General features: G+C 31.9%; 1 protein-coding gene across 1 annotated transcript in view; it reads left to right on the plus strand.

Moving 5' to 3' along the window:
• LOC124365353 overlaps nt 1-16,070 on the plus strand; it is a 169,302-nt gene that overhangs the window by 133,433 nt on the left and 19,799 nt on the right. The window contains exons 4-5 of the mRNA XM_046821329.1: nt 6,457-6,539; nt 11,776-11,842. Of these exons, the coding sequence (XP_046677285.1) occupies nt 6,513-6,539; nt 11,776-11,842 (94 nt within the window). The 5' untranslated portion in view covers nt 6,457-6,512. The remainder of the gene's footprint in view (nt 1-6,456; nt 6,540-11,775; nt 11,843-16,070) is intronic.

Raw genomic sequence — 16,070 nt, forward strand, 5'->3', positions numbered from 1 at the left:
AAAAACCTCGTATTTTAAAACCTGAAAATGTAATAAACGTAATTTTAGACAATTTGAAAATATTATTGTGCGTTAGCTTAAGTTAATATATTACTCCCACACTGTGCATTATCATGGTCTTCATTGATAGTCATGTTTCGTTCCATTGATTACAATTTCTCGTAAGGTCTAGAAAATATAGTAATTTGCATCAGTGATTCAAACAGTTCGACATTCTTCCATCGGAAACCTAATCCTATAAGTTCTTTTCACTATCCATGTCCGTGCCATCATCACACAAACGAAGCCAATGGTCTATTTGTGGGTCGGATATTTCCATTCTGGAATAAACACTAGTAATGAAAATACAACACTCCAGGACGGGTGACTTGCAACATTAAGAAGAGGCAACTGTCTGCACTGTGTGAATATACAACTCAACAAGGTACAAAAGTCAAGACAGTACCAAGAAAGTGCTGACATCTATCAGAAAACAGCAGAACTACATGCACGAGGCGCGGTTTCATAGAAATGCTTCTTGTGCAATATTACGCCAGACAACACAGTAAAAAGCGTATGTGATATTAGTTCTTTTGCACACTTTTACGCAATTAACTTATCTCTATGAACGAAATATAATATAATCCATTATTGTTTATTGACATATTACAATATTCCAAATCTACTTTACAGGATACATAAACGTAAACGGTTACCACTGTGAAACGGTTTATCGAATTGTGCTACATTACACAACTGTCAATAACATTTATAACTGCCGTCATGTTACAGCTGGCTTAGATTAATTATTAATTACGATACCGATAACTCGTAAAGCTTTGATCGGATAACAGGATTACTTACAGACATTTGCCTTTGTTATGTGTTAGAATTACAAATATATGACGCAGTGTTCAGATGATCTGTATCTACCCTCCTCTTTAGCTGTCAAATATTAAAACACAACAGATCAGGATTCAAGGGTCAAAATACAGTAAATAAAGACACAACCTGGTTTTTCTTGAAATTGATACAATTTTTTCATGAAAAAGATTGATCGTCATCCATGCTAATTTTGGTGGTGTTCAGTATGTGAGAGTATCAAAATGTAACAAAATGCTACGACAGGCTTTTATTAAATCGCATTTTTTCTTGCTTGGTAGGCTTAAAACCGACTATCAGATACTCAAATAATTGTTGTAAAGGGGGTTCGGCTCGTCCTATCCTTTCCATGTTAAAAAGCACAAACTTAGGAACACACAACTCCAAAACCATTAGAGGTAATAAGCTAATTTTTTTTATATTTTGATCCTTATCCTTATACCTAACATTTAAGTGATGGGTTTTTGAATTAAATGAAAATAACACATTTTTAATTTAAAACAAAAAAATGTTGAAAAAACATTAAAAAATTAAAATTTATTTTTAATAAAAAAATATATTCTAGTATAAATAATGAATATCCCATCATTCATATTGTTCATTGTAGTGTAAATAACAAAACAAAACCAAAATCAATGCAATAACTCAAGTAGTCCAGGAGAAAATTGTTCCTAAGTGTAAAAAATCTGTTTTTTTTGGAAAACCGCTAGTAAACATCATTTAACCACAGTGACATAAGTAATCCTACCTTAGTGTATGCCTGGCCCATGTGAAGGGTTTTCTGGATCTTTCTGCTCTTCATACATGTCCTCTTAGTCTTTTCTTAGCAATCTCTCGCTGTTTCCGGCACTTTTTCTCGATTTCCAACATATCTTTCTCAGCGTTTTTAATCCGGGTCAAGTAAAAGTTCTTCATTGGTTCATGCAGATTGGGCCAGGGGAAATACCAAATTTACTCAGGATTTTACACTTTGTGATATTGCCATCATTGAAGGTAGCAATGGCTTCATAAATTCCCAAGTCAAGTGTGTTCTTCATCACAAAGGTCGATTTCGGTAACCGGTTCCAAATTATGCTGTTCAGGCTCTCGCAAGGATTTTGTGTTCCACCATGGAGGCACTTCCGCAACAAATGTTCTTGAGATAAATCTCTAAAAATGGGCTTTATCTCTGCCATAACTGTAGGAGGAAGGTTACAACAAACAATATAACCTAAAATAGTAGGTGTGTATTATATAAAGTGTGTTCAAGAGCACAATCAAGGTTGCTAACCAACGGTACCAGTAAAAAATGCATGTGCTTTCACAAACTAAAATATCAATAAAACCACTAATACTCATCTTATTTAAATGAAATTTGTGTTAAATTAAAGGTAAAGAGTTGTAGAAAACAACTCACAACAATTAATTTTTTTGCTAAATTTGAGCCGAACCCCCTCGTTATAAAACTGGATACAAAGGCTTAAGGGTCTGCATAGTTATGTGATGCTGATTTAAAACGTATACGCGTGTCTGTTTTAGTGTGTGTCAATATAAGAAGAATAAGACCATTTATTTTTTAACCCTTTTTATACCCTTCCATTTCGACTTCCTTCAAAACTATTGCTGTCGATAAATTTCTTTCTTAGAATATTTCTTCATCGGCTTCAAGAAAAGCCAGGGTTGCATGCTACTACACTGCGAATTGACTCTCGGATCGTGGATTAAATAATAAGCATGAAGAAAGTATTCATGGATCTTTCACATCTTTAAAGCATCTTAGATACCTTACTCATCGTAAAGGGAATGACAAAGAAAAAAAACAATTCAAATGAAAACCCATTAAATTACCTTAAAAGCCTATGGAATGGATTATTGAGCTTTGAGAGCGTTTAAGACAAAGGCATGTTTTAGTAAACAACTATTAATACATTATTTCAATGCATTTAGGTCAGCACATAATTAGGTTTTATTCGAGCATATAATTAGGTTTTAGTTAAGCACATACTTAGGTTTTAGTTTAGCAACTAAAATTTTAGCTATTCAAAAAGGCGATACAATGGGGTTCGACGTACCTGACAGAACCTATTGGAAATCTTGCCAACAAATTCAAATAAGCATCTGCACCATGTGTGTTGGTAAGTTACTGAAAATCTCGTAAGATTGGCCTTTACAATTTACTCTGTGTTACTAATTACTTTACCCTGTGTTTTTCTTGTTCCCATCACATTTACCCATGACCTATGTAAAAATGTACACATTTATTTTTTGGCTTAAATTTTCATCTCTGGACCCTAAAATCAATATAGTTCTTACTTGTGTTAAGAAGAAAGTATGTATGCCAAATATTGCAGAGTAAATTCGCAACCAAACTGAGCACATATGCCATTCTACAATGACGTAGTAACACACATAGTCTAATTACCCCAACACACATCATCATCAAGTACAGACTTGGTGCATAGTCTCTAACTAGTTTAATACTACTATGAAACTCAATTTCTACTTGAAGGCTACCAATCTCTAGGCCAGCACAACAATATCTCTTTTGCCAGAGGGGGCGGCGGGGTGTAAAAATCTATTTCCAATTTGATACTTTATTTGTCCACAGGACCCTTAAAAATGAAACGAGGAAATTTTTATGCACAACAATGAAATGGAATATGCACATGCTGTTCAACGTCCTTATGGACATTTATTAGTGGAGTAAGCGTGGTGGTATTTTATATCACTTAGTATTCTAATTTGTGATTGAATGGTTGACTACAATGTGCAACATAATAGCGTCAAGAACTGCCTTACTTATTTATACTAATTTGACAAAGTTTGACTGAAAATTGATTCTTGACAATATTGCATCTTTATAAAATATGCTGCACTGGCAAACTTTTTGTTTGTCACAAAAGTGACATCTCTTTCAATACACATAGAACTGAGGCGCGAGTTGTCGCTAAACACCCCTCTCCACCCCCTCACCCACCATCACTGACAAGTCAATGTAGTCGACAGGACAAAGGTGTAATCACCGTGGCACCTCTTGTCCTCATCCCCTGAAAACTCGACTGTAGAATAGCTTTTGTTTCAAGTCGAACCCGTTTCTGCATAAACAAAGGCCTATTGTTGGCTGTACTTCCCCTTCTTTAAGCCTGTAGAGAAATATTCACTTCTGGTTATTAGTTTTTGCGTCACATTTATAAGCAAGTAAACAAATATGACGATATTGGTACGGAGGATAGCAAAACACTGACTGAAGGCAACACACGTACATTGCGTTTATGAATAAGTGGCAGTCAGTTTTCATGTTCATGTTGAACTATTTATGTTTTAAACATATAAAGGTTGCATACTAATTTCTGTAGTTGAACTTCTAATGCAGCATAACTTCGTAAGTATAATATTATTCTGAGTGTTATCTAGTTTCAACCGTATGCTTTGACATAACATGGAACTTGTTTAATTTTTTAAAGTGTCTGACGGCACTTTTGCTAGATAAAGGCCTCACTGAATAAACAGTTTTAAATGTCCAAATTTTTTACATGGTGATTTCTACGGAACATCTTGTTTCCTTGAATCTTCAGCTTATTAAACGATACAAATTTTATAAGAATCTACAGAAAAATTAACATTATACCCGTAAATTTCTCTTTCGTTCAATCAATACAATGAAATTTCAACATTGGCAACAAGCTAAAAACTTGGCTAAATCATGTTAAAATTCAAATAGACTTTGGTTTAAATTTTAGGTTTTTCGATAAGCTACGAACCCAAGAGATGAAATTATGTTATGGAACAAATTTTGGTTTTATGATGAAGTTGATAGTTTTAAATCGAAGTATCAAACACTTAAGGAAGAAGAAAACATAGAGTGATCACCATATAATACAAATACAGTATTTTGCGTTAAAGTAAGGAATGTTGGACCTCATTCCTCAAATAAGTGACTAATACTTATCTATGGAAAGCTCATATTTTATTTTAAACTTCTTTCCTAGCATATGGTGGTTAATCTAGCTCTAGTGTAATAGAACGAATACTTTTTTTTAAGATCTCGTTTTATAACTGTTCAGAAAAAATCAATTAGATTCAAGAATGTGAATCGTGCAGTTTCAATGAAAGAAATTGGTAGAGTGTAATACAGTATAAAATAAAATGCTTTTATGTTAATAAGTAAAAACATATTTTCATTAGACTACATTTGTTTAAGTGAATAGCTTAAATTTAAGTGCTGAGGGAAGTTTTAGCTATTATATTTAAGATAGTACGCTATTTTCCAATGTTCAAAAAGTTAGGATATTCCGTCTTTATATTTACTTAATATTTAATTAAATTTGGCAACAAATTTCAATATAACCTTGTAAAATACCTTTATGCCAATTTCTTACTAATCAATGGAAAACAATGTATTCAAAACGAATATTTAAATTTATATCTGTTAAAAATGTAATATTAACATAAAAAAGTCTATACGCTAATTAATTATAAACAAAAGTAATTACTTTCTACAAAATACTTACTTATGATTAGCTGATCTAATCAGATACACAAGAACGTCAGATAACATAAAAAACGAAATTTAAACCACCATAATAAGTGCGTTTTTTTGTTAAGCGCAGGTCGATGTGGCAACAGCGGCAAAACTGCGCCACTATTGGCGGGACCCCAACAGTCTTCTTTACTGCACTCGGGGGTTATTTGGTAGTTAACCGCCGTCCGCGCATCTGAGGCTTCGCTTTTAATATATGGCTAAAGTTCGAACTGTGTTATAAACAAGACTCGCCTCAAATTCATAAATGTTCAACTATACAAATTTAGATTTTAGTATTTTAATGCTAATGAATTGTAAAAAAATACGATTATGTTTAATATAGAGTTCCTTATGAGAAAGTGTACGCTGAATATAAATTATAAACAATATATTTTAAACTATATTACACAGTATTTTTGAAATTTGTTGCTAAATTTAATTAAATACTGCCTGGCTTCACATTTTTGACACTCTAGTAAATATAAACACGGAATATCCTAACTTTTTATCATTGTAAAATAGCGTGCGATCTTAAATATAACAGCGAAAACATCCCGCAAACCATCAAATAAGATATTTATTTAAATATATGTAGTCTAATGAAAATAATTTTCACTTAACAACTGAAAAGCATTTTCTTTTATGAAACATTCTATCCATTTCTTTCATTGAATCTTTACAATTTACCTGCTGAATTTAATTGAATTGTTCTTTTACTAGGTCTTAAAACTGTATTTTTAAATACTTCACTACATTACAAGTTTTTTTTAAATAGTTAGCATTGGGACAAAAAAGTCGAATTTTATTTAGTAAAAATTTTAAATTTGTAAATTTGCGACGATTTCCTGTTTATAACAGAGTTTTAAAAGTAAGTATAATGATAAACTAGTTTCAAATACAATTGGTTTATCGTTTGCAATCGATTTAGTTAATCGATATTAATACTCGATTGTAGTTACTAAATTGTAAATTGGGTACTGTATGTACGATGTTACCAATATGCACTCAACTAGATGCCATTAAGCGTGTTATACACCGAGATATACACAATGTTGTATAACAGCTCTGGACTCAATTCACACGTATTGTTGCAGGTAATGGCAGCAGGAGGGGACAGAACTGACACTTCCACACGTCACGGGTCACATCAATGATGGCGAATTGTGTCAGCAACAAGGTAAATGTCAATTTGCTGTTTGAAATATTGACACTTTTGTCAAACCTCTCGATAAATCAGTTATTTACGTACTCTTATTCATTTTATATTTACGACTAGCTGTTTCCCGCGGCTTCGCACGCTTTTCATATGCTTTACCCGTGTATGAGCCTTTCTCGTTCAAGTGAATTATATTCCCAATGCTGATGTAAAATTTACCTTGTTGCCACGATCAAGAAAGACTTTTAAAAATGTATGTTTATAGCCATTGTACACGTATATGTACTTTATTATAACGTGGTCTAACACTCAAGTTTTAAATTCAACTAGAAATTAATTTTATTTTATTTTATCTAGCAAAAGTGCCGTCAGACACTTTAAAAATAAATATAAATAAAACATTAGCGCCTTCAAATAGTGTTTGGCTATTTAATATACATAACTGTCTCACGATTGCAGTTAATAATATGCAGGCGCTGTGATAACTTCTATAATTTGCAGCGCCATCTGGTGGTGAGTTCAATAGGCATAGCATATAAACCTTCTACGTGGAAAAATACATAGAGATACTAATTTTCATAATTATGGGTGAAATAGTTTCTGGAGCTATAATGGACATACAGACAAACATTCACATATACAACTGTAATACATGTAAGTTTTTTATGAAAATACCGTCTTTAAAATACGTGTTACAATATGTTTCTTGCACATATTCTGGTTAAAACGTATACAAAACTTAGGTAGAAAACAATTTATTTGCTTTTTATTATTACCACTAAATAATCAACATTGTATGGTTGATGATAAAATCATTTGCTACAATTTAAAAAAAAAATAAATAATTTTTAAACCATAAAATTCAAAAAGTTTGCAGAATGTTTCACGGCTATCTTAACTACTTTTTTATGCAACAGCCATCACACGCCTACACTGGGTGGACGGCCCGTGGGGCGCGTCATGAAAATTTTAAATGCAAGCCTAGGTCAATATGCATATCATCCCATCCCTCCAAAAATACAGTATTAAGGATTTCTCAGGCATTTTACATACCCTTTACCATTCATAGTTAAAAAATCATCTGCAAATTGTAGCAGTATTGATTTTATCACCATTGCATTGAAAAATATTTAGTCTCTAATCTTAATGTAAGATTCAGGAAAGTAATTACATAATTTTTTCTGTTTAGTTCACGATGAAATCTTAAACTCGTTTGTAGTTTATCTTTTGAATATTAAATTAGATACAGCTTACAATAATAAACAAGGTGTATTTGGATGTGCATGAATAATAAGTTAAATATAATATACCTATTATCATTATATGACAAAAACTAAGGGGATGAGAGTGTGTGGGGTTTAACTTTTTAGGGCCAACCGTGCGATTTATCGCCCGCAAACTTTTATCATTGTTTGTAATATGTTTTCATTATTTACAAGTCAAACGATTCTATTTTTTATTCTATATGGATCCATTTAATTGTTTATTTTATCTGAAATGCATTTTCATGTTCATAAAGGTATGTTTTAGCCTTGTTTTCTAGGCCTAAGGTTTTGTCTGTAATCCTGTTAAAATTTTCTTTTAGCAAATACACCTAATTGTATTATGCATTAAAAGATTATTTACTTCAAATACTAGAGCTATAACAATTTATAAAAATTACATGCAAAGTAAAAACATTTCCCTTCTATACAATATTTTTAAATTCGATGTTTTTTAATGCTGAAAACCAATTTTCAAACACGAATTGTATTTAAAAATACGTATGCATATAATATACAATTTTTATACGCCTCATTATATATTTTTAAGTAAAATAAAGTAAAAGTTACGTCTAAACCAGAGCTTTTGTGTATATAACTGTATAAGTATGATTCTTTTCCCAATAGCATACAAAATTGCACATTTTCGTGTACCAGTTTTTGCATATGGAAAAAATATGAAAACGCTTTTACATGTAAAATTAAGACTTGGCCCAAAAAGGGCATTGTTTTTAAGAGTAAAACTCAAGGTCATTTTACTACAACCGGTTTCTTAAAGAATTCAAATTTATTAAACGGTAAATGAGAAAATTCTAAAAAAATCTTAGAACAGTAAAAGGAGGGTAGTTATAACAAAAATGTAAAAAAATTCTGACAAAAAAAACATAACTGTTCAACTGTTTACTACATAATTATAAAACTAAGCACAATCGTTTTGGCGTAAACCCTTAATATTTATGGCATTATAATCTGTTTACTAGTCCCCCTTTCTTTTTCCTTCGAACCTGTACAACAAATAACCTACAGTTGAAAAACAGCCAAGAGCTAACTTTCATTGAATAAAGACACAACCTAGGTTCACTGAAAGAAATCTATCATCAGCTGCACTAGTATTGTGGGGTGGGGTGGGGGTCAAAAAGAAAGGAATCAAAACAGTAAAATAAATACCTTACAAATTTTCTGAACACGTGGTTTTGCTTGTCAAATTTTTTTTCTCTTGGGCCTAAAAATTAAAATATTGAACTTAGTCCTAAAAGGACCTATGCCTTGCTTCTGGAGGGACAGGATACTTTGGATGGGTAAAATTGTGGGTAGGAGCCGCCTTCTGTCGAGATCCATAAGGAAAGGTTAGGGGCATTAATATCAATCATGTGTCCTTAGAAGGAGAGGCCAGCTCCGTACCAGCCTCACCAGTCAAAGCATGCCTTCTCCAGAAGTGGCACGCCCTTATGTCTAGGATAGCAACTGCCTTTAGTACTTAGGGTCCTAGAAACGTCAACAGCCATCTCCCGCAATAAAAAAGACCTACAGATCTATAATTGCACCCGAGCATCTCGAAATTTAGTGTTAGTGATGTCCCGTTCCTGGAAATATGTAAGGATGCCCAGATTTTAGCGACACATACAATTTTGCTTAATCTTGTTTTAGGTTCAACTGGAAGGTATAAACCATTTAACAGTGAAACCTCCTTGGGCATAACACTGTAAGAAATGAAAATAATAGTTGTACCACAGTTGACTAACATGATCGATTGCAAGCCCCACTAACAGTTAAATATTTGATCTTTATACAATTGTCTAACAATGAATAAACATTTATTTACATGTTTGTAGATTGGTTTTAAGTGAATGAGGGTAAAACTAATGAGCTCAAATTAGAATTATAGTTTTATATTTGTAACCCTTTTGGAAATATATTTGTGGCAACAGTTTACTCTATGGATGTCCCTTAGATGGATGATAACCGTCTTATAACAGGTTTCACATGCGTGAATATCGAAATTGATGAAATAAAATATTAATGTTATTGTAGTATAATTATCGGTTGGTAAAACAGTCCATTGCCAAATTTCGTGGCTACCGAAAAATTTTCCCTATAATATAACATTGTTTTATATTATTAGTTAAAAAAATTGAATAAATTTATCAAGTAAGAATATTTATAGCTTACTTAATACAAATTAAGCAAAGTGTTGAGTATCAAGTTGTAATACCCACTTCGTATTGCTTACTGTACTGTAAGTTCCCCTTACGTCTTGTACAGTGAGAATGTATGGTCCACTCTCTTATGAGGGTACATTTTAGCATACAAAACAGTTCTGTATCAAGTATGTAGATACAGAGCAGAGCAATGCCAGCAGTTCTAACTCAACAAACGCTGGGTCGCAGAAACTCTCTGTGACCTAGTTTTACAAAGATTCGTAACGCTCTTTTGCAGTCAAATCTGTAGTGTTCGCTTTAGTGTGAAGAACTAGAGGTCAACGTACGATAAAAGAGTTAGATGCTATAATAACTCGTGAAATGTAACTCAGTTCACTGTGTTTATCACTTTGATTATATCTCTCATAATCATACGATAGCTTATAAAATAGAGTTGTAATTTTAAAATTAAATTATTTTATTGGTTTTATGATACATACAAAATTCTCAAGTACGTGAATTAACCATCATATGATGGTATTAAAATAATAGTTTACAAGATAAATCTTTAAAATCTTATTTTGAACAGAGTAAAATAACAAAGCCTTAGGAGTAATGTTCTTTAATAACAAAGCCTGTTTTATAGCCAATTCCTATTTTTGCCTTAGCTGCGTGTAATTCTTTAATATCAAACAAGGCGTTAAAGTTAGATAGCCTTGAGTTTATCAGTCTCAAATTTATCAGTGTTGTGAATAATCTTAGTATCTTCTATAACAATATGTCTGGATAAATTGTTGCTTTACAACTCTGGTGATAATGTACTTTGCTTTTAAGGTGACAGAGCTTCGGTTTTCACTTTAAATTTTTGCATATATCATTACACATTGAAATGCACCAGGAACTTAATGGTTGCATTACTGCGTCCTTCATGTAAATCAACCAAACCTAGGTTTTAGTGTTCATTCACTAGTGTTCATTTTAGTTTTGTCAATTTTTTTATATACTTTTTGTACAATGAAATATGTTTAATTATGAATGGAATTTCCAAAAATAGTTTCGTAAAAAATCATAAATAGCCTTCAGAGAAGCAATTTTATTATTTTATACCTGGTGGTTTTTGCAAAACTTCAGGAAATCTTTTTACACTGTTACCCAGAAATAGTTGCGTTTTTAACGGATATTTAATCTTTAAATCTTAATCAAAAACCGGTTTCAGATTCCTCACTTGTCGTGGATTTAGATTCTTTGACAAATACGGATAATTAGTTATATGAAAGATAATATGAAATATAAATAATCTAAACCACCTATGCATTGTATAAGTTGGTAAAAAAATATATATAATAAAACCTTCAATGAAAATTTAGTTACAACTCATAACAGAGTTATACGCCTCTAAGTAGACAATAAGAACATAGCCTTAAAAACTAAAATGTTGTAAAATGAACTTAGTTGATAGAACATACCTTTATCATATTAGTAAAATATTAAGGTCTAAGAAAAAGATTATTCTTATTGAAAAGCGTGCTCATCCCACAACCTCATGCTCTGGAGAATGTGCTCTTACTCATAACCATAGCACCTAAAGTGGAAACAACTAATTTTTATGACTCACAAGTAGTAACGCCACATAATGACAGTTTGTATTATGTTCTTAGCTTTAAAAATATTATTATACCTCCTAGGTAGCAACCAAATTTCTAAAACTTGATATGGTTGAATTCTGAAGTCACTTTTAAGCTGTTCGCACCGAGGTCGAGTGTTACAGATGGCTTATTAGTACCACCTGGTATAAAAAAAAAAAACGTTCTTTGACTTTTGACTTTTACTTGATTATTTTTATTTTTGAATGTCCAGATGTCGCAGCGTATACTGTTCACCTGCTATTGGCTACTTGCTGTAGGAAGGGGCTCCGGTCTTTCAGGTTAGTTTTTGAAATAATAACTACTACCTACTACATTACACACACACTACTAGTACACTACGCTAGTGTTGTAGTGTATACACTAGTACTGTAATAAAATTTTGTTTATTGCTACATACATGTATATACAATATATAACTAGCTAAATAAATGGTGTAAATTTTCCAACTTACATACCAGTAGGCTACATCTGGAGTGGGGTGTCTAATTTGCAAATGTACCTTTCACTGCGTATACAAGTTCATGGGATAACACTGGGAGATCGCATTCATGTACCATGAACCATTCTTATGTGCAGTGAAATGTAAATTTGGAAAAATGACCGCGTGCTAAAGTTAAACAATTTGAATGATAAGGAGTGCATAATACAGGAATTTCATTTAAAGAAAGTATTTAAATAGAAGGAAAATTATAAATTTGAAAATATTGTGACGATTGCCATGCCATGAACGAACTTTCACTGCTATAAAACACATATACTCATATTAGCTGCCTTTAATCAAAGTTTAATCTTAAGTAAATTTTTTGTTTATAAACATTTACGCAATCTTAAAGTAGCGATGATAGAATGAGTTGATCAAATGTGAATGTTGAGTTTAGGTCCAGTTCCGAGAGTAAAGTCTGTGGGAGCGTTAGATCCCCGACGCTGTATTAGGCCTAAGAGGAAGGTGAATGGATCTAAAATTAACATTCACAATCTCACAGTATATATTTTATTTTTTCACTGACTTCAATAATTTTAATTAGAAATACTTTTGTATGGATTCTAAATTTTAAACACTAAACCGCCATAGAACAACGTATTAATCGTTCTAAACAAGATTTTGGGGAGTCGATTATGCAGATTGCTGGCTGGATGTTTTTACTATATGAATGTTTATCTGTGGTTATTATTAGACATTGTTCTTTAAAATTACTTTGTTATAACATAATGAAACATTATCAATTGCTACTTTTATATTAATTAGAAATTAAGTGGCACGAATAGACCTAAATTTGTGTCAAAATATGTATGTACATAATTACTGTTTCATTATAATTCTGTAAATTCATGAGTCAAGTCTGAAGGAAACTATCACATTTGGATAACTACATTAAAATAGGTAAATATTTCCGTTAATTTGATTTTTCTTACACATCCCCATACCAATCATTTGATTCACATTTTAGAGCATATAATGGAACTAGTGGTACAGGGAGATTGCAGAAAAATTCTACGATAATATTTTATTGACAATAATTTATTTCCTACAGAAGAAATACTTTATGAAGAAAACGCTTATCATATCAATTCGAATGAATAAATATAGTCTGTACAATTGTGTTTATTTCAACATTAAATAAACAGTTTTATCATTATTACTGTAATTATAGTTTATAGATGTATCTTTACACAATACAGAGTAATTAACATACAACAAAGTGCCATGCATAATGCAGTATATATTTTATTCTGAGCGTAACGCCAATTACAAATTGTAATGGGTGATGTTTCACGCAATATATTGCCACACTTTCAAGACCATGAAGTTTCTATATCGACCAAATTAATGGTTAATTACACCGTGTACAACGTCACTTCTACATTGTGTTGTGGTTGGCTGTGGTTGGCTATTGTGTTGGACTTCGTCAGTGATTGATTAACTGACTAACGTTTCAGGACAGAGAGGTATGAACCAAGTGCTTTAAAATGCTGTTTTATATGGTGTCTTTAATAGAGAATAAAAGCACTATAACTTTCAGGTATGCTGATGTGGCATTTATCATACGAAATAAGGGACAAAAGTGTAATTATTTTATTAATGAAAATTAAAAATTTATGAACTAGCTGTTATGAAAATTTCTAGTCATAATATTTTTTTAAATAAGGATAAAAAGTAAACTGAACCAAAGGATATTCAAGCTCTCTGAGACTAAATACTTTAAATGGTATACCAAAATAAAGAGCCTAGTCCAAACAAAAAAGTATAAAATGTACGTGTAATACATCGATTTGAACTTAATAGTTTGTTTAAATGTCACCTAACTGAAAATGCTAATGTAAGCTTTATGTTGATTGAATCACATATTTCTGTTTAAAGGCATCAAATAGTGGGAGTTATAAGTATTTATACGAATTAAACCTGAAACTTAACAATTACACTCTGAATAAAAGAGCTTGAACAATCGGATTTAATTATAGTCCTTGATTGATTTTAGTTTTATAAGTTATATAAGTACACTTTTGTACTTGACACCAAACATATTAACAATACTACATCACATCTCGTTGAAACATTTTCTAGTCGATAAAAACTGGTAATATTTCGGCCTCTTTTTGGACAGCAATATTCAGTTAAGAATTATTAATCCGAAACTGCCAACCATACACAACCATATGTACAGGTAAGGTCTATCGTGATTGACTGAATCTTAACTAACCAACAATCAATATGACTAATCGATGATCAATATCACTACGTTAATATAGGCTGCCAGTTGTGTTACAAACTTATAATGCATTTTTGTTGTAATAACAGTCACGATTATTTATAATATTTATTACTTTACCGTTGGAAATTGTTATGTTATTTTTGGAAGAACGTTTTTTTGTACTCCATTTTATGTTATAATATAAATATGAAATAGTGCTCTGTAATGTTTCAATATTTTAATTGAGTATCAATGTTTCGAAACAGAGAGTTAGTTACTAAACCACCACCAGTTTCGTAGGTAAAAGACCTATCATTACTATAAAACATGATTTTAATTAACATTCTCCTACACTCTCCATAAACTGTAGGCTATGCATTATTTTCCATGCCAAAAGTAAAAATGAATTTAAAATTAATCACAATTACCTGTGGTTGTCTGTTGCAAATAAACAATTTTGTTACAGCTTCAAAAAAGTTTATAGAAAAAGATGTTCACTTCTATAATAAACAAGGGATGTTTGTCATAAGGGTTCAGGTAGGTCTAGACAGAATGAAAGAGTGCATCGACACAGAGCGGCCTGTGAAAGATCGACTGAACAGCGATCGATGCCAGCCTCACACAATAGGCCGACTGAGGGTGATCCACTGATGCACGGCTCTGTACTCGATTGTAAAACACACCCTTAATCAATCCACTCCTTTGTTGAGTCCGCGGGCGTTGATTTATGCGTTGATGGCGCTCCGCCATGAACTCACATCGTTGTTTGACATCTGTAATTCCGTTGCTCTTGGATAATATAGGGTTAAAAGTAAATATTGAAAAGGGTAGATCTGTTTTTCACATTTTTGTTACTTTGATGATCGATTATAACAAGGGTTATTCTAGTAACGTGCCTTATGAATTACCTGTATGTATATAATATAGGGTTAAAAGTAAATATTAAAAAGGGTAGATCTGTTTTTCACATTTTTGTTACTTTGATGATCGATTATATTAAGGGTTATTCTAGTAACGTGCCTTATGAATAACCTGCATGTACAGAACCTGTATGAATAACCTTCGTATATCCATAGAAATATGAAGTCAAAATGCTGTTGACATATTTAAACTAAGAATATATAAAAAATTTAAATACCCGCGTTTGTAAGTTAATGTTATACTAATAAGAGTTATAAAATTTATTTATTAAAGTTATATTTATTTTTTGGTATAGCCGTGATAAGCTAACTATTCACAAATAGTAACTTCCCGATTTCACGTCGTTAACGATGAAAATGGTACACATTTTTGGTGCTTTTTAACCAAACTACCAATTTAAATTCTATAACTTAGAAACTTGTGATCCGATTAAAACTAAATTTGCAAATATTTTCTTATTGAGTAACTATTTTTACTTTATACTTGGTCGTAATTTATTTTGTAAAATAATGGTGCTCGTTTCGTTATGGAGCTCCTAAAGTCACTATCTTGACCATGTAATTTTGTAAGCTACTATTTAAATTTTAGCAGCGATTTCATAGAGCGGAATTTGTTAATTTACCGCGGTCAGCTCAAGCCTGCTCGTCTAGACGCCCAAACTAACACACTGTCCAGGGTTGTGTTGGCTTGTCACAGTGGCAGTTTGCGCGGTTTTCAAAGTTGCAGTTTGGTTAAAACCAGAAGCTAAATTTTTCATTGTTATCAATATAAACACTAGAAATTATTTGATGTAAACGATTTTGTTTATACATTTTGATTCGGAAATTATTAAGGTAATTAGATCTAATTCCCGTGGATGCGTTATTGGTTACTCTGTGTGGTTACTTTAACTTTC

The sequence above is a fragment of the Homalodisca vitripennis genome, chromosome 6 (genome assembly GCF_021130785.1).
Source record: "Homalodisca vitripennis isolate AUS2020 chromosome 6, UT_GWSS_2.1, whole genome shotgun sequence".
Taxonomy (NCBI): Eukaryota; Metazoa; Arthropoda; class Insecta; order Hemiptera; family Cicadellidae; genus Homalodisca; species Homalodisca vitripennis.